Source organism: Gymnogyps californianus, chromosome 1 (assembly GCF_018139145.2).
Source record: "Gymnogyps californianus isolate 813 chromosome 1, ASM1813914v2, whole genome shotgun sequence".
In the NCBI taxonomy this organism is placed as follows: domain Eukaryota; kingdom Metazoa; phylum Chordata; class Aves; order Accipitriformes; family Cathartidae; genus Gymnogyps; species Gymnogyps californianus.
In genome coordinates this window covers 167,639,200-167,658,506 of record NC_059471.1, presented here as the reverse complement: position 1 = coordinate 167,658,506, position 19,307 = coordinate 167,639,200, and the positions used below count along the sequence as shown (strand labels likewise).

Genomic DNA, 19,307 nt, shown 5'->3' with positions numbered 1-19,307 from the left:
AGAGTGATTCTCAGGCATCTCTGAGCCGCTGGGTAATTTGGCTGTAGCAGAAGCACTGGGGTGTGAGGGTCAGGGTGGCAGAGGACAGGTTTTATCTGGTTCACAGATTTACAGTCATTCTTTCCAGGAATATGTTCAGAACTACTCTGGTTCAAAAGGTGCATTTCTTTGCTCAGCCATCCTTGTTTTCCAGCTGATTTTCTGATTTCTGTCCTGGCTTGAACATTTCAAAAAAGGACACATGCCGGGAAGTCACTGCTGGAAAGCTGCAGCCTTCCTTCTTGTCTCTTACAGATTATCAAGGCCGCCGAGACCAGAACATGTGTTCTTCCTACTGCATTAAACATTTTGAATGTATGCTAAAAATGTTAATACGTTATTGAAGGGACTGGAATTTTTCCTTCAGGTGTGATGCCTTTAGGCCATTTGTGCTTCACACACGATTGCAGGTAAGGGCTTGTAACACTGGCAGAAACATGCACTTAATGAAATGTTATTCTCCGTCTTATTATAGTCAATAATAGAGCTGAGCAGTCACTCAGCTTTAACGTATCCTACTTTTTCCTCAAAAGCTTTGCCCCAGAGTCAGAGCTGCAGCAAGGCTGGGCAAGAGGGACATCTGTCCTCCGAGGAAGGCCCTACATGGGTGCAAACATCGCCAGGACCCTGCCGGCCGCTGTGGGCACCTGGGAAAGCAGCCAGGAGATGTGCAGTGAGCAGGAGGTGACAGCAGCAACAGGAAGGAGCCCAAGAAGGAGGAGGAGAGGGCACCGAAGAGCCCCAGGAATAAAACCTCTGGAAATAGAAAGGGACGGTGCGGGCAAGGTGCCAGATTTCGCCCCCTCTCTGGCGGCATACCAGCATGATTTCACTGATGGCCTGGCCCTCACTAAAGCTGCACAGACCCAGTGCCGCAGTGTAAAGCAGCAAGGAGGCTCCCTGAGAGGTCGGGGATGTCCCTGGGCGAAGCCCGGCAGCAAAACATGCATGGGAGGGCAGACGGCCTGCGGGTGCCAGGCATGGCACCTCTCGCCCAGGGGTCTGGCACCCCGGCAGTGAGCTATACCTCACAGACACAGCCCTGGGGGGATCCAGTCAGTCCCTGTGTCCCAGAGGGGTTGTGGCCCTGCTTCACACCAGGAAAGGTTAGTGGCACAAGCCCTTGTGCTTGGAGAAGCCTCTTACTCCTCTCGACAGCTTTGCAGAATTTGGCTATAAGCTGGCTGCTCTGCTCTGCTCAGGTAATACCCCGATGGGGTGTCCACCTCAGGGATCCCAGGGCCCTTTTGGGGACTTTGGCTTTTCTTTCTGGCTAGCTTTATCATCAGTTGTGGTGTGGCTGTTTCATTCTCATTGCATATTATTGGTTAAAATAGTCCCATACTGGCTCATTTTTATCTTGAAGCCTCAGAGAGCCAGCAGGCTGAGTTTTCCTGGAGGTATTGATCAGTACCCACGGATAAGGGCTGGAGTTTTGCAGTATAACTTGAACCAGCATCAGGTTTCACTTGGGTTTCTCAATGTAGATTTAACTTTAGGCAATTTGAAGACGTTATGGTAGCAAAGCGCACATTCTCAGGTAGCTGTGCTCAACACATAGGTACAGGCTTTCTTGCTGGATGTTGGCAGGGTCTTATTGCATATCCATAGGCAGCGTCTTGGGGGACAGAGCGTGTTCAGGGCATCAGAGCTGATGAGAAAAATTCCACATGCAAGGAGATGGATCCATATGACTTTGCAGAAGGGAAGGATTTTGGGGGAATCACTGGGCTGAGCTGATCATTCCCAAACCATGCTGTGTGCCACAGAGCTAGCTGACTTGGCTGGGAGGTGAGTGTTCTCCCCTCCCACTGCTGTCCTCACCACCTTGCAGGACCGTGCCCATATTTTGACTCCCGAACGCCTGGCCTCAGCATGGCCAGGTGCTGGTCCCAGCCTCTCCACAAGCAGAGCGTGTTGTTCCGCCTGTCTGCTCGCAGCTTTCGCCTTTCTTCTGCCCTCCTGCTATTCTGTCGCTACCATAAAATGCAGTTCTGACCTTTTTGTCCTCAGCAAGCTATTCATTTAAAACACAAATGCTGTCCTCAAACAGCAGTCATTAATATGAGGCAGCAAATTCTTTTCTTTGTTCTTTATTGTTGATTTCCCTCCATTGGGAAACTGGGTGGCAGGAGAACTGCATAGCTGCAGGAGCAGCTTGCTAATTGCATACTTTCAGATACTAATTTGTATGGGTTTGTTTGGTTATAAAGCGAAAAAGAAACAAGCCAGGGGGTCATAAAAAAATGTCAAGGTTATAAACCCCACAGAAGCTCTCTGGCCTGGAATTTTTATTAATTCTTTAAATGTAAATTGTGGGCCCACGGCTGCACATCCATGCCTCCCGCCGAGCGCCAGGTAGCGTGGTGCAATTTGCCCCGCAGACCTTCGGCGCGGCACTCAACCCGAGGAACTGAGCTCTGCCCTCGGCTGCCCAGGAGCAAGGCCGGCGAGATGCCAGCCAGGCCACTGTTCCCATTGCGGGCATCGCTCCCAGCTGGCGCCCGGCTGGCTGCAGGCAGGAGCCGGCCCCTGACCCAAGCGGGGTCAGATCGTGGTGGGGGCGAAACCATTTCTGCCTTTGGGGAGCTGTGGTTTGGAGTGCTATCATGTCAACACTGTGTCTGTGATGGTCTAAGGGAAGAGGTGAAAGAAGGTACACATCAAGGAGTGACACTTTTTACTAAACCAAGAGGGACAGCTGAAAAAAAGACAAGTCTTTGGGCACCTGTGCTGAGAGACTGCTGCTCAGTTTCCGCTACGCGTGTGCACCTCTCAGACCTGCCAAGGAAAGTGCTTACTAATCATGAACTGCAAGCTTTCACTGTTTTGTAACGTGACTGTATGATTTGTAGCGGAAAGCAAAACAAGACTTACGGATATTCAGCTCTTTTAAGTGTTCAAGCCGTCGGGTAGCAGCTCCTGCTAGGTTATTGGGGGTTGGACTAGATGACCTGTAAAGGTCCCTTCCAACCCAAACCGTTCTATGATTCTACGATTAGAGGTGGTTTTTTTTGAGCAGTTGTCTTTTTTGCCCACTTCCAGGTTTTTTGCCATACTTGATGTCTTCCTATAGGTTCTTCCTTGCCACCAACCAATGTCTGCCACTTCTCTTCTCTTTTTAAAAGCATATTTTTAGATGCTGTCTTCTGAGAAGCTCATAATGCCCATGCATGGTACTCACGCATAGCAGGGGCATTTCTGCCTACAGCAATCAATCAGCACTGTCCCATTTGGACATTATTATCACTTCATCTCCTTCCTGTCTCTGTTTCTTGCAGTCACAGGTTTGGAGAAGTGCCCCCGGCACCCCGACACCCATGCTCACCCTCAACACCAGCACTGCCCTTGCACCCGACGACCGAGGCTGCCAGCAGCCCCTGCTGCCTGCAGGGATGTCCCCCAGAAGGGCTGCTGCCCGTGCGAGGGTGACTTGAAATGTTTGCTCGAGCCCCTGCGAATGTGGCAGATAACCGGCTCTAAGGACCTGCTGTGGTGCTCCCGTGTGAAGGGTGTAACAGCAGCCAGTGCCAGGAGGGACCTTCCCAGGGCAGCAAGCGTTGAAGGGATGAGCACAGCGCAGGGACCCACAGTTCACCGTCGTCCCAGTCCGAGCTGCCACCGTATCAGCAGCTAAAGATACTGGAGGGCTTCAAGGCTGTGAATGTGAGGGAGGCAAGTCAAGGAAAAATTTTAACTGTGTTATTTTGTGTCTGTTTGCACGGGAAGGGTAGCTGTCTCTGTTCACTCTCTTGTTGTCACATAACATGATACAGAGACAAAATGGATTTTATTGTGTACCACTTGCATTAAAAAAAATTCTTTCCCAGTATATACTGCAATAGGCCACTGTTGTTATTTACCCCTCTGCTTAATAAAGTAATCATGGTTGCATGACAGCATCAAGGGAAAAAAAGCATGCAGAGGCACCAGCTCTCTCAAAAATAACTTATATTATATTTCATTGATGAGAAAAGGTCAGAGTCATTGGCCAAGTCACACAGTTTGAGTGGGTTTACAGTGGAAAACACCGTAACTGCAAGACTGTGCAGCAACAAAACCAATATCTAATTATAACACATACAAATGTTGTGTTGGCTGGGAACTGATACCTGAAGGTTGTTTCTCAGTTTATAACGGGCAGCATAGCGGATCTCTTGACAGCAATCTTTGGCTTTTTGAGTTATGTGATGCTTAAGATAATTGACCAATTCATTTCCTTAACTGGAAGACAAAGGATGAGTCAGTAAACTTTATGGCTCATTATTATTAAAATAGTGTTTATTCAAGGAGTTGCAAGGAGAGAATTAGAGTGGAGGTCAGTGCTCAGCAGCTTGTGAGTCATTAGGATAAACCCACTCGGCCACAGCGAATAAGACCTGAAGCACCTCTGGTTTGTAATAGGTGACCCTTGCTGGCTCTCAAACCTCCATGCTCTCTCAGTGAGGGATGCCCCCTGCCCCAAGTCTACAAGTGGGCTGTGGTGGGCTCCAAATCCATACTTTACGTTTTGTCACAGCTTTCATGTACTCTGGAAAACAGAAGGTGGGTGGATTTAAAAACCATAGAGTTTGAAGTGCCTTACTACCATATATTACTGGTTCTTAGCAGGCTTGTTTCATGGCAATGCAGCTGTCACCAGCAGGCTGGGTGCCAGCATACGTGCTCCCCGGGACCTGGGCTCCTGCAGCCACACGGTGAGCTCTGCCTCTGCCCCTGTGGTGTCTGCTGCTCGATGGTGGCCTGCTGGTGGAGGGGATGGGCTGTCCGACCTTCTGCAAAATCTGAGTCGAGACTGCAGAAAGTGAGAGTTGTGGTGGGCTCACCGTGAGAGCACTGCTGGCCATGAAAGCCCAGCCCTGCTCTGCTCCTGAGTAATGCCAAGGAAGGAAAACAGAATCCTCCAAGCAAGAAAAGGGGGACAACACTTCTCCCCCAAGCCCTGGTCTCCCTGGAGCCCTGAGACTGTGCAGTCTTTGGGGGAAAACCTCTTGGGGCAGCACCTAGTATAACCCAGCACCAGCCTCCACCAACAAGCTGGATGCAATTGCTGCACCTACTGGGGAAGGGGAATTGGGAAGACTATAGCCCTGTTACTCCCCAGCCTTTTTCCACAGATGTATCTCCATGGACTACAGATAATTAAAATGAAAATGTTTCTTCAGTATAATGAAGAAACATTCGGAAGATTTCAGAAACTATACTAAAATCATGGTAACACTCACAGTCCTTCACCAGCAAAGCAACAGGCTTTCTTCATTGCAATTCACTCAGAAAAAAACATCCTTAACATAACATGAAATCAAAATTCTTACTTCCCCAGGTAAGGGAAACTCAGGGATTAGCCATGTAGGTTTATTTTTGAGGATGCCTTTGGATAAGGTGTCCCCCAGAATACGCTATGCTGCTAACTCACGCTACAGGAAAAATAACAGTGCAGAAATTGTAGCATGAACCGAGAAGTTATCTCAGTTGTGGATTCGCACTTGAAGCTGGCATCCAGCTGGCAGAGACCGGATGACTATTAAGTATGTCAACAGCCCCAGACAAATGTCAGGATAGCCTTGTGAACAGGAACTCCTGAGGGTATTTTCTCTTGTACTGTTGCTATTTTAGTTCTATTTGTTTTCTCTCTATTTTGGACGTTACATAGAGAAAAAAAAGACTCTGCACAGCTAGAGAAAACGGAGTCCTGGAAAGAGAAGAATGAGGATGCCAGCTGGTCACTCCTCCTTTGCTCCTGGCTAATATAACTGCTGTGTGTTTGATTTTTTCCAAATCACAGAGGGTTTAAATGACAGGTATGGTATGTCCTCAGTGTATGTCATCATCTGCTGGGTATTCAAGGATTGCTTGATTGCTTGATTCAACAGCTTGCCTGCTGTTTGAATACAGGATGAGCCGCGATTCCTGCTCTCTGGCATGTGTAGGGCTTCCCTGAGGGTGGAAAGGGAGACTGGAATTTAAAGCGATTCTCATTTATTTAGTATTTACCTGTACAAAAGCCAGGAGTTTTCCAAAGCTGACTGGAGTGCAGTCATTTGTGGAGAACAACCCGTGGCTGCTACCTGGGTTATGTCGACATGTAACAATACCTGTCTGCCCCATGAATGTCAGACAAAGCTGTCATAAATCTTGAAGCCCAGCAGTAAAATTAATGGGAATTGCAGAGAGCAGGACCTTGTCAGCTTCATAATAGGTCTGTGGGTGGAAAAAAAATTCTCGTGCTTTCCTTCAGGCGTTAGGCAACCCAGCTACTGATGCTTAGTGGCCATTATCCAATTATAAGTGCTTTTTTGCTCAGAAGAATTCGGTCGTTATCGCTTTTAATGTGTCAAAGTTAAATAGTCACCAGCACGGAGGGCTGGTGAGGGAGCAGACCCCGCTGCAGTCTGTGGCAGAAGTCCCCCAAGCCGTCTCCTCCTCTCGCCCTTCGGTCTCAAAGCTCTTTACAATATTGCTTGTATTTTGTCATTTGCAATATTGCTTTGTCATTTCAGAGGCGACCGGGGCACAGCAGGGGCCTGGCCTCTTCCCTCTGCTGCCCCGTCCAGCTGATCCATATCAGCCCGGGGTGGGGTGTCCTGTTTACGTCCCCGAGAAGGACTGGGAGTGCTGGCCCGTCCCACCACCACCGTCCCCGCTCCCCGGTCCCTGGTCCCCAGTCCCCAGAGCGCTGCCACGGGGCGTCCTGCTCCTTGGAGTGCCAAGGCCGGCTATTTGTCTGCTCTGCATTGCATTGTATTTACAGCGCCTTTCGGGGTTTCTGCCGGTCACCCGCCGCAACCAGGGAAATATTTTTTTTTTCCCCTCTGCTGCATAACTTGGCTTCTGTTTTCTTGTTGTTGTTTTTTTCCTCCTGCCTTTGTAGCTGTTGGCTGGGGCTGGGGCCAAGTCACGGGGCAGGATGTGCTGCTTCTCCGGAGGTACGGACATGCGAATAAATTACATAGTTTTCAGGAACTTTTCCGGGCATTGGAAGGTGATCATCTGTACCACCAAGTTGTTAGCATGGCTGCTGGCACAGCTCTGGCCTGTGCCACTTCATCCCCTCCCGACCCCCTGGCCCGGGGGCTGCCGAGGGCCAGCATCCCTCCCAAAATGTCTGTTTCGGAGTTGTTTGACGGCACAGATGGGGGTTGTTTGCACTGCAGAGCGGCTCTGGGCACGTTTAGTTTGCACACACAGGTCTGTGTGAACATTTTCAAACTCCTTAGGTGGCTGCCAGCTGCATGTGTTGCAGTGACCAGGCTCGGGCTCCCTTGAATCGGCCTCCCTGTTCCAGTCACCCTGGTGGCTCTGGGGGCCTTTTTGAGGACCTGCTTTGCAGGTCAAGAAACAACCCCCCGTTGCAGCTCTCTGGGGGAAGGGGCTGACCAGGTCTGGGCAGCCATACCAAGCAAGGGGCGATGGAAGAAGCTTCCTTGTCTCCCACCGCTGGGGTCCCTTGTCCCTGCCTTTGCCCACAGCTGCAGAGGTGGCGGTGTCCCCTCTTGGGCCTCTGCTCTAACTTCCCTGCCCCTACGGAGGGTGGCTTTAATCCCCTGCTCTTCTGCCAAAAGCATCTTGGTGATGCTCTTTGAGCTACAAAAGTACCTGTGCATCTTCCTGCCCCCTGCCCTGCCCCTGTGGGGCAGTTGGGCAGCTGTAATGGCCCCCTTGGGGTGCTCCTGGGTCTCTTCTGCAACCCTGGGGTGATCAGGGGATCCTTGCGTGACTGCCACCTGCCACCGACACCTCACGTTAGGTGGGGTGAATCTCCAGGCCTTGTTTGTGTACCTGAAATAATGTTTCATTATCTTCTACAGGTGTTATTCAGATAAAGCCCAAGTAGAGATTATGCAGCAGATTTGACCATACGGAGGCTGCACAAATGCTCAAGGTCCAGACACAAGTTGCACCTGATGCAAACAAAGGAGAGCTCCGATGAAGAGCAGAGACAGAGAGCAATTGTGTTTTTTACAGGTATACATTTTGAGGTTATAATGTTAGAAATATCTCCTACTGAACCAGGTAGGGATGACGTGTGTTAATCAGGCATGGGAAATACAGTGAGAAATGTACTTTATTCCAGGTTAACGCCAGCCTAATGGACAGTTGCTTGGTTTTGATCTGTTTTTCCTGTGTTTCAGTATTTCAGTGTGTGTCCTGAGCCTGGAGCTGGACTTCATTTTGCACCTGCTGAAAGGGGTGCATATCCACGTCCACAGCAAGTCAGTTCAGGGAAACTTCACTGATGTTTGGTTTAGGAAGCAATTTTATTCTTCTCAGCAATTTTCATACAGATCTGAGGGCCTTTTGCCAGCCCTGATTTCCAGATGGCTTAAAATCCATGTCCTGTGCTCAGTAAGTGTATATAACTTCTATGTATAAGACTGAGAGAAGAGGTCAAAGAAAGAAACGCTGGCAGTGTGAGCAACCTGCCTGGTCAGGGGGAGCTCAGAGACATGAGCAGAGAAAACACCATCTGGGAAATGAAGCAGCGAGCAGTCCCGTGGGGACACACGTATACACACTCACACCCACACCTACACTCCCCCTAGACCTCTCAGCAGCCTGATAAACTTCTTTTACGCATCTCCTGCTGCTGAGAAAGTGTCCAGGTAGATCTTGGAGATGCCTTGAACTGCAGATTACACTGCAGGGAACAAGGCTTGGGCATGACAAAGTTTTCCCTGGGCTACGTGCATCAGTTGGGCTTAAGCATATCCATGAGCGCATCACACCTGTGAGCATATCACACCCATGAGCACATCACATCTGCAAGCAGCCCAGCATTATTTTTGCTGCAAAGGACCCACCGGAGTGACGGAGAAGTGAGGAGACGGGCACAGCCTGGAGCTGGGCTGAGCGCAGTGGCTCTCCTGATGCCTGCCACGGCACGTTGGCCTCTCGGCCATGCTAACATTTTCAATATGCCAACAAGTTTCCCATATATAGTATATTTCCCAGCCTGTGAGCCTTGCTGAGGCCTCATTGCCTTCCCTTGAAGCAATAAAAGGCATTCGTGATGTTTCTGTGCTGAACTGTGGGAAAAGAGCAGCAAGAAGCTGTGACCCCTGGGCAAGGGCATGCTTTGGAAACACCGTCATCAAAAAATCAACACATCAGCCCAGAAGGCCCACAGGCAGCCGATCTCCTTCTGCCTTATCAGAGAGAGGGCTCCTCTGGACGCTGGGGCAGCAGCCACCGGACATTTTTGAGATGTTTATTCTATCCAGTGTTGATATGAAGTCAATATGATAACCAAAAATAAAGATTAAAAAAAAAAAATACACTGCAGCTATTTGTTCCCGAGTTGTTATATTTACCCATACCAGCCCGGCTTTCCATTTAGGCAGGCCGGTAGTACCAGACGTTCAGTCATTTTCAGCAACATGGTCATATCCCAGAAGATTTAGCTCGCTGGAGCAACTATATTAAACACGCCTGTAATTTTCCACTGCGACTGGAAGATCGCATTCCTCTGGGGCAAGCGACGGCTGGCTGGACGGGCCCCACGCACGTGCAGCCAGCACAGCCCCGAGCCCTCTCCCGGCTCTCACCATGGCAGGAAGGGATATCGCTTCTGCAGCCCACCGGGGCTTGGTCTGGGAGGTGTTGAGGGTGGAGGAGGCGCTGGTCAGTAGCACCTCCTGGGAGGTGGGGGACGTGCTGCTGGGTCCATGGGCTGCCCAGTCGCCCTACGGCCAGCTGCTGCTGTGGGGAATGATGCGGCCGGGGCTGCAGGCAGCTTCTCCCCCGTCCCTCCTTGCACTCACAGCCTGTAGGCATGGCTGGTGTCTGTTGAGGTGGTCCGAAGAGAAAAATGCTCTTTAACAGAATAAAAGTAGATGTTTCACCTAAACACCTCTGTCCAGTCACCTCCTGCTTCCTGATGAATGGGCTGTGCAGAGGTACCCATCCCGCAGGCCCTGCAGAGACGGGGAGTACTCACCCCATTTGCAGATGTTTACTAGCGAGTGGTCGGATATGTGAGATGACCTCTCTGATGGAGGATGTGGGACATCTCTGAGTACAGCCTCCTCCAAGCACCCGGCTTCAGGTTAGTGAAAACTAATGGGCAGATCTAGGCGGCTCATCCTGCTTTCTTCCACAAGTAGCAGTGGTGGCAGAGGACGGTGGAGAAAGCTTCACTTGCACAGCGGTGTATGTATTTAGCTTAGTGCCTGGTCCTGACAACCCTCATGGCACAGGATTTGGGCTCGGAGAGTGCAAGGAGGGACTGAAAACTTGTTGTTGGGGCTGAGCGTTCCCTTCTCTGTGCCAAAGCATCTGCTAAGAGCTCATGTGCAAACCCACCAGGAGTGAAAGAGGTCTCCTGTGAGTGCCTTGGGGGAATACAGGTTTGGATCATATGTAGATACACTGCAGGGGCTGTATTGCCATGTATACTTAGGGGCCCCACGCACGTGCAGCTGGCACAGCCCTGAGCCCTCACAGACCGTGTTGTGGTGGCAGCTGGCTCCAACACACCCACTTTACCTCCTCCAACCTAAGTGCACGTCACCAACTGAGAGTCAGTCCTGCAATGCTGACAACCAGGAGCATGGGGTCTCTGGCAGCCAGACCTAGCCCCTATCACTGACCCCCCCCCCCCCCCCGCCCCCGGCCACTGCTTACATCTAGCCTCCTGCATTGGAAACAGAGATGGTTGAAGACTCTACCATGCTTCCTTCAGCGGCAGGGAGGTACTTGCTCTTTAGGTGCAGGTGAGGCACGAGCACAGCATGGTGATGCTCTGGGGAGAGCTGCTGCAGCTCCTGGTGCCACTGCCACCAATTTGGTCCCTGAAACCCTGGCACTCACCCCTGCTCTCCTCTTGCCAGGAGCAGCACAGTCCAGAGAGGGGCAGCTCAGCCTCTGGGAAGCTGCCAGCTTTGCCTGCACCAGCAACTCTTGTCTGTAAGGCCAGAGGGGTATTTCTGGAAGAAAAGACCCTTTTGTGGTTGCTGCTGCCAACTCTGATTATGACCGGGTTCGTTTTCCTGCCACTGATTTTTGTCACATAGCAGGACTGGTCAAGGCATTGCTACTCCTGGAGTTGTCAAGCAATAAATCTACTCTTCAGGTGGGCAGGGACAGACATCCTATTCTCATACATGTAACAGATGGGATTAAACAGATAGACCAGGCAGGCTGCTTTCATGAACTCACTCAGTTGCAAAGATTTACTGTCCAAACAAGCTCTTCTTTCTGAGAAGGGCTTGGCTGGCCATCTTGTCACTGTGAGGTGATCTCATATGGATGGAGGGATATCCAGCTCACCCGCTCTTGGTAAAAAGGGACATTTCTCCTTCCAGCCAAAAATGCCCTCACAGAAATCTTTCATGAGCAGATTTGCCCTATGGAAGCTAATCCCTTTTCTTTGTAAAACCATCAGTGCCCAGACCCAAGCCTAGGACAGGGGTCAAACAAGGTGCCATAAGCAGCGTCCGCCGCTGGAGCCATCCTGGTTCCCTGGGGTGCTTGAGCTGCCTGGGACTGTGGACCTCTCTGCTCACACCCTCCAGCTTTCACGATGCCACATTAATCAACTAGTCATTGCAAATATAGTTTTAATGGCACTAAAATAAAATTAAGAAAAATATGTCAAGCAGGTAAAACTGCAAAGTTTTAAATCAAAATGGAGATATTGGAGGCTTTTAGTCTCTAAGTGTCTCCATAGGAGTCGTCTTTCCCTGCCCTCTCCTCTGCTGGGGAGATGGGTGCTGCCGCAGCATGGTGCCCCGGCAGTCACTGATTAACCGCCTGCCCAGGGAGCTGCTGCCCACACTGCGGGTTATGCCTCGACCCCCTGGCCGCTCATTTCTGATGCTTGACTTCACTCTGCAGTGTTTTTATAGACCTTTTGCCACAGCGCCCAGTTCCCACAGCCTTTTTTTTTCCCCTTTACAGTTTCAAATGTTTCAAATGTAGGGAGTGAGCCTGATTTCCACCGTCCTCGGCTTGCTTTTTATGGGTAACTGCTCTGCAGCTCAGCCATCAGGCCTGTGTGGATGCAAGGATCTGGCCAGCTTTGAAAATATTTAGGTACAATTCCCTTGTTATGAGAAGAGCTTATACACCTCCCAAAATAGAGGTGAAATGGGATTTCTGTGAGCCATCCATGCTACTTGGCTTTTTACCACATGGTGAATGTTACCCCCCCCAGAGAGGAAAATATCCCCCATGGCAGCTTCTCCTCATCCAGCACCATCTTCACTGTGCTCTTTAGCGCAGGCATGAAGACTACATTGCCAGTGGCGTAAGCAGTAACAGGAGATGAAGATGTTGAAATCATATTATATTTATTACATACATGAGATATAAAAACAAATTACCAAAATAGTATCATTTTTTTGTGAGTCCACAGGACCTTGAAAGAAAAATACATACGTAAAGCGGATTGGTAGACTCGTGACCTTTCTGGTATTGTATGTCTTCCTTTTCTTTGCCCTCACACTCATGAACAAAATACACTCTGCAATGTGATTTAAAGATGCTTTACAGAAAAGATACATTTTAGTGCTGAAAACTGAAGTAAACTGTGCTATATTCCATACCGGTGTTAATGAGGAAGTATAATGGCTGTATATATCGCAAACAATAACACAGAAGAAAACAAATAAAATGTTCAGTTTTAAATACTAACATAAAAATAAAATAAACTCCAGGCCCACCACGAATCGCTGGGTTGTGATATGCGAATGTGAGTCCTTTCTGTTCTCCACATCCACTCCTTTTCCTGCAGGCAGAGTTTTTCTCCTCTGGCAATTGCATTTTTTATCTCAAAGTCTCTTCTTCTTCTCACACTGTTTGCGAAGTCTCGCTGGAGTCCTGCCCACGGGGTCCAAGTGCTGGTCTGAAGCTGGGACTTCAGTGCAAATACTTTATCTTTCAGATTGCATCCTCAGATACTCTGAGTGGCCAGTGCCAGGCTGGCCGTTCCCTTTATACCGTTAACGCCGTCCAACTGGGGGGTCTTCAGGAGTGCTTCTGTTTCAGAGAGTTTTTTTCACGTGCCACCTTCAACCTCTTCTTTCCCCAACACAATTAGACTTCCCGCCCCGTGAAGTGGCAGGTAGTAAAGTGCTTTATACAATGAAATATTTACACTAGGGCTAGGTTCATTTTTTAACACTTCAGGGACAAAAGCTCAGAGATGCTGCACCCTCTGGAGCTGGCTCTTCTCTGCGGCCATTTGGTGGGTGGAGAGCTGGCCTCTGCCCTGCGTTGTGCTTGTGCCAAGGCAGAGGGATTTGATTCACTCCAGCAGCTCTGTCCGCGCCAGCACCAGCAAAGAATTTAGCCCCTGAAACCTTCAGCGGGCTGACCAGGTTAAAAGCAAGTGGCGCCCAATTCTCTTTGACTGGTGCCATGTCCTAACCCGAGGGGGTGTTTCTAAAGAGTAGTTGTCACTGCCATGCTGCTGCCAGTGCCTGCCCGCCGCTGCGGCCATCGCCTTCCCCACAGTATCCTCCGGGAGCCTCTGGAAGTCACTCAGGATCTGCGCTGGTGGCACTGGCAGTGGTATTTTGCTTCTCAGCTGCAGCTCGTGGGCACGCTTTCCCTCTCTAGGGTGGCAATTTAGTCTGGGGCGATCAGCGGCTTCATAGAAGTTGCTCCAACATCGCACTGGAGCGAGACAAGCGTCCACCCTTCCTTTTATTTCCCTCAACGTAATGATGAGCTGGGCCTAGGCGAGCCCCTGGCAAGGAAGCTACAGGCAAGTGAATGAGCATTGGCCAGGAAGGGTTAAATTAGACAGCGCCTACAACTCCGAATGCCTCGCTACACATTTTGGCACTATTTTCTTACATTCCAGTTTTCATCCTAGAGGTCTTCTCTCTGTGAAGGCTATTGCATTTTGTGCATAAAGAAATGCCCTAGGCAGTCACGCACCTCTAGTTGCAGTCTCTTTTCAAAATCTCCAGGACCTTTCTTCCGAGAGCTGACTTCCACTGATGGACAAAACTTTTCATGTTGACGATGAGTCTGCCCGTTCGGACGTCCTCATGTCCTGCCACGAGGTACTCCAAGCCTGCAAACCAGCAAAGCGGTCAGGGACTACACAGTACTATGCTTAAGAAGTCTATTGACGCTGCAAAGTCAGCCTGGATATGTAGTCCCACGTAAAAAGCACTTATATGAAGAAATATTTATACACATTGATTCTCTCATATCTGTATATCTATACCTCTATCTATACCTGTGGAAAAACAACCCGTGGCAGCCAGAAAGGGCTACAGTGCCCTGCTGCAGGGCTCACCCCAGGCATCCAGGTCTGCGCTTGGCTTTCAGGGCACAACTCAAAGAGTGCTTGGAGCCAGGCAATAACTGCTAAGTGGGGGGACGGAGCGAAGCCTTTGGCTTGAATTAGCTAAAGAAACGCTGCCACAGATCCCAACAGCCTAAATGGGCCACAAATGTGCCATAAATGGGGATAACAAGGAGGATAATCCCTTCCATGGCAGGAGGAGCTCCCTCCCAGGGCCAGCATCCTACTGCAGCACGCTTGGGGCACAGCAAGCATGAGACCCCCTCCTCCTTGCACCAGTCTGGGGAGCACCACGTGGCGATACAAACTAGCCTGGGGGAGATGGGTCTTCCTCAGTGCTCTCGGTCGTCCCACTCCATCCTGGCCGCAGCAGGGAGTCTCCTCGTATTTTCTTGGGTTTTCATTTTGTAGTTCAGAATAAAGGGAGAGTGTCCCCTAGTTAAAGGTCAAGCATGTTTTTCTCTAATTCAATACAATTAGTTATCTACTTCATCTGAGTGTTTGGGCACACACAGCCTCTCTTCTGCCAAGTAAACACAGGATATGTGTATGGCAGTATCACCCTTTGCAAGACATTCATTTTGGCCATGTCAGTCCTGCTGTTATAAACATCACTTTTGAAGGGCTCCTAAATCTATCTCCCTTGAGAGAGAATTGTGGCATGCATCCTCAGAGAGCAAGCAAATATTGCCGTGGTTGCTGATTCGGTAGGGCTTTCTAGATTTTCAACCGGATGTTACAGAAGTGTAAAATTAAAATGAATCAAACGACTGAGATGCCACAAGCCAGGACTTGAGGCTGTGTGTTTTGCCCTGCATTGCTGGCAGGCAGCTCTCTGCTTATTTGTGTCTGTCCTTGGCAGAGCCGAGGAGGGGAAGGGGCTCCTGTTCCCTTGTGAACGGCTGAGAACTTTAAACCTTTCAGCTCAGTGTCCCCCCAGAAGTCCAAGCTGCCTCTGTGGGTATGTGTGGAGGGGAAGGTGTGCAAGGGTAGCGAATATCCCCTCGTAGGAACTTAAGCACATTTATCAAGTGAAAACAGCCCATGGAGATTTGATAAATGCTTGGAGTTTTTATTTCTTGCCAGAGCCTTTAAGAGCCTACCCTCCTTTTGGTATCCCTTTAGTGCTGTGAAACAGAATAAAAACATGTCTTTCTTTCTTTTATTTTTATCTTTGATCTCCTCTATGTTTTTGGGAGATGTGGTTTCCATTATAGCTATATGTCAGGAAATTGTTTTATGTCAGCTTGGCTTTTTATCTGGCTGTTGTTGGTTTATTCATTTGGAGGTCAGAAGCTCTTACTCTGAGAGAGGGTTAAATCTGCTAATATAGTATTGCCAACCATTCATAAATGAATGCGGTAGCTAAAGAAAATAATCAGATTTAAAAAAATATCTGGGATCCTTTTTTTTCCCCTTTGAAATGATTGAATCTTAAAGATGCACTCTGTTGATGTTTTCAAGTTTCTCATTAGGACCAAACTTCACAACTTCTTTCCAACATGAAAGCTGAGATTAATTTATACTCATGGGACTCCAGCAGCTGCATTTCAAGACAATACCAAGCTTTGCAGTGTAAATCATGAGAGCTGGCAAGGGAGTAACACCTGATGTGTCAGACACCTGGATTGTCCCTAAAGACAATTGCACCTCCACCCTTCCACTGGTGTCCAAGCAATCTTCATCAATTCTGTGATTACTGCTGTCTTTTCCTCTGCTGGGGAAAATCAGTGAAGCTCCTCTGAAGTTAGTGGAGTCACAAAGCTGGGTGTCAGGTGCGGGGCTGCCCTGCATGCTTGGTGTCTGACAGCTTCCACAGCATTCCTCCAGGTTCATATTAAGGCAGCTGCATCTGGGCTTTCTTGCTTGCATTTGCATTGCATACGGAAAAATAAAACAGCTGTATCTATTTAATTATAGATTTACGGTGTTTTACCAATATCCAAAGTCTTACTGCACTTAAACAGTAAAGTCCTGCTTAATGCTGCTGATTCATCTGACCCTTGCACCTGACAACTTCCTGACTACAGCTATGCTATCACGGCAGCTTGCCTTCAAAGCCAAAGACAGTCACTCCGGTGGAGATGAAAGAAAACTGCAAACACCTCATCAATGAATAACCTTTCTGCGTGATCCAGCCTTGCAGACAGCCCTTTCCCCCCAAAGGAAGTTCCTAGTGCTGCACACGTAAGGGACGTCTCAGCACTGAAGTCAGTGTTTCGATCGGTGATTTCCAAGTGATGTGTGCGCCTTATGGAAAGAAAACCCTTTATCTGCATTAGTTGGTAACTGTTGGTTTATCTCGGAGTTGTAAAGAAAGGTGTGTCAGCTGGAGCTTAGTTTTGCTCTGTTGAAGAAAACCCTGAGTCTCCATCGCCTCATCTGTACCGGAGACTGCACGCACTGTTTAGCCACCACTGGTTATACTCCATTTCAGTGAAAGAAGATGAGAAAAAACTGTAAAGACAAAGCTCTCCTCTCACTGCATAAGAGAATCTCTTCCAAATCTTGTAGATCCAAATTAGTTTTACTTTCAAAGAGACATCTTCCCTTGAGTTTAGATTAGAAATTCAGTACAATATAATGACTCAAATTAGATTTAAATGTGTTTTTATGGATTCAAATTAGCATTAGTTTTGAAAAGATATGTCATGTAGTCATGGCGTGATATGCACCTCCCTCCCTCTGGGAACAGACAGACTGGTAAAGCTGTATGACTGTTATTATGCTTCTTAAAGAGAATTGTATGTTTGAAAGTCTGTAGAATGAACCCAGTTTTTCCTCTACAAAATTCAGATTTGTTGGAGATTGCTGTTGGAATCCAACTGATGTAACAGCCAATAATTTTTAATCAACACTGGGCTGCAATCTCAGCTCATTGGCATGAGGGGACGGAGGGGCGGGAATGAAATCTGTGTAAATGTGGTGGGGATGTACTGCTCAGGGATTCAAACCTACCAGGATTGAGGATGGGACAAGTGCAGCCTCTGTTAGTCCAGGATTCAGGGTAGAGCGTCCTCTTGCCCCGGAGGATCTTCAGCTTTGTAGATTTCAAGACTTTCTTGATCTTCACATTGACTTCTGCATGGGAGCCTTTGTCATGAGCTGACAAGATCTTCGTCTTGATCACTGGGAAGACACGAATTCAAAACCAGGAATATATAAACTATTTACAGTGCTTTCTTTTTTTTTTTTTGGTCTAATGCAAGTGTCTGGGTGAAGCAGTGAGGACAATTAATTTGTTACAGTGGAGTTAGCCCGATGCTCCTTGCTGAGGAGCCTGGGGTCAGCAGAGTCACTGGGGGAGCGCATATGTCCCCATACCCGTGGGCAGGAACGCTGCTGGTTGGTTTGGCCACAGCCCCTGGTCCTGCCACGCGGGCAGCGGGAGAGGTCCAATGACCTGATTTTCAAAAATTGTGAGGGCCCCATTTTCCCCCAGAAATAATTTCCCTCCTTTGGCTTCCTTAGCACTTTTGGAAATCAAGTGGAAACCTTGGTTTTAGGCTGGAGGTTTTGCTGGCCTCGGCCTGGGCAGGCCAGGCAGCAGGCAGGGGTGTGAGGAGCTGCCCTCATCCCACCTTGGTGAGCACTCCTGCTGCTGGTGCTCCCGCTTTGCAGAACTGCCAAATCCAAATACTGTGGCGGAGACTGAGACGTTGGTGAGGACTGAGGCAAATCACGGGGAATTTTGAGCTCACAGATACCCACAGGCACACTCCCACCACCTGGTATCCCACCTGCTGAGCCCCTGCGTGGTGGAGGCTCAGGGCTCAGGTCCCACGCGTGGGCCTCCCCCCGACCGTGCTGATGCCTACACTGGTAGGTATCGCCATATGGTGGTGCTTTATTCAGCACTGCACGTTAGGAAGCTCAGGGAAACCTCTCCTCCTGCAGTATGGCCTCCTGAAGCTCATGATGAGCTCCGTAATTCATCTGTCTCTCCAGTTTAGCTGACACCTTTGCATGTTGAGTGATGAAAGGGTGGGAACCCTGAGTGCACTTTAGATAAGATTTATGAACTTGGAGTTTTTGTGACTTTTTTATTTATTTCTTATCTTTTGCAAGATTAAACACAGTCACTATCACGGCCAGGGAGCAAAGCAAAGCAGAACCAGATTTTTTCCTAATATTGCTAAGCCAGGGCTATATTTCAACAGCTGGCGGCCCCTTGAACTTCCCTTTGTGGGTTGCTCCGCAGCCTGCAGAGGTATGGGTTATCTCTCCGTGCATTTTCAACTTCAGCGTGAGACGAAACAGGTGCAAGAGACCCCTGGAACACTGTGAAGGAAGGGAGTGCTACACAGAGCATTCCTTGCTCTGCTGTGGTATGAAGGAGGTGGTTCACAGGCACACACCAGACAGCTCTTGGGAAACAAAGTGCCTCCTCTCATTCATTTAAATCCAATAGACACATAGACAATACACATCATCCCATTGCAACAGCTGAACTTTGTTGACAGGGGGAAGTTCCCCGTGGCTGCCAGAGCCATTTTCTCCATGTAGTGTCTTGTGTGGTGATCACCGTCCCTCCTTACATTCAGTGTAATTCAGATTTAGTGATTTCTAGACTGTGCTTGGGGCACCTCGTCTACAGACAGAGTTTCAGTGACCCATTTTTGGTAACAGTGCTTTACAGTCTGTCTTGGACCTAGACAACCTCTCAGGGACACTTCCAGCTCTTGTCCTCCCATGATTTTGGCACAAGGGTATTTTGGTAGCAAGAGAGGTGGGTAACAGAGCAAGACACTTCACCCACCTTGACTTGGCACCATGATATCTATACATTTTGGAAAGTTCAAAGATCTGCCCTTAGACTAAGTAGCCCATGGGTTTGCCAGGACGGAGTGGTGCACACAGCAGCACGTCTCACGCTTTACACTCTTGCACCGCCTGGCAGCACCTCCCTCTACGCCCTGCCACCTCACCCACAACTCACCGTAGGTGTACTTCATCCCACAGAAGACCTTGGGATTCCCTAAAACTTGCTCTTTACATTCGCATTTAC

The 19,307-nt window shown here is 49.0% G+C and overlaps 1 protein-coding gene across 2 annotated transcripts in view; it reads right to left on the bottom strand.

The window, feature by feature from the left end:
- Positions 1-12,310: 12,310 nt before the first annotated feature.
- Positions 12,311-19,307, bottom strand: part of NTN4 (netrin 4) — a 46,779-nt gene continuing 39,782 nt past the window's right edge. Inside the window, exons 7-9 of one of the 2 annotated variants that reach the window (XM_050914952.1) lie at positions 19,239-19,307; positions 17,258-17,428; positions 12,311-14,062 (exon numbers count right to left, since the gene is read on the bottom strand). In XM_050914952.1, the coding sequence (XP_050770909.1) occupies positions 13,926-14,062; positions 17,258-17,428; positions 19,239-19,307 (377 nt within the window). In that variant the 3' untranslated portion in view covers positions 12,311-13,925. The remainder of the gene's footprint in view (positions 14,063-17,257; positions 17,429-19,238) is intronic. The other variant, XM_050914953.1, reaches the window with a different exon arrangement.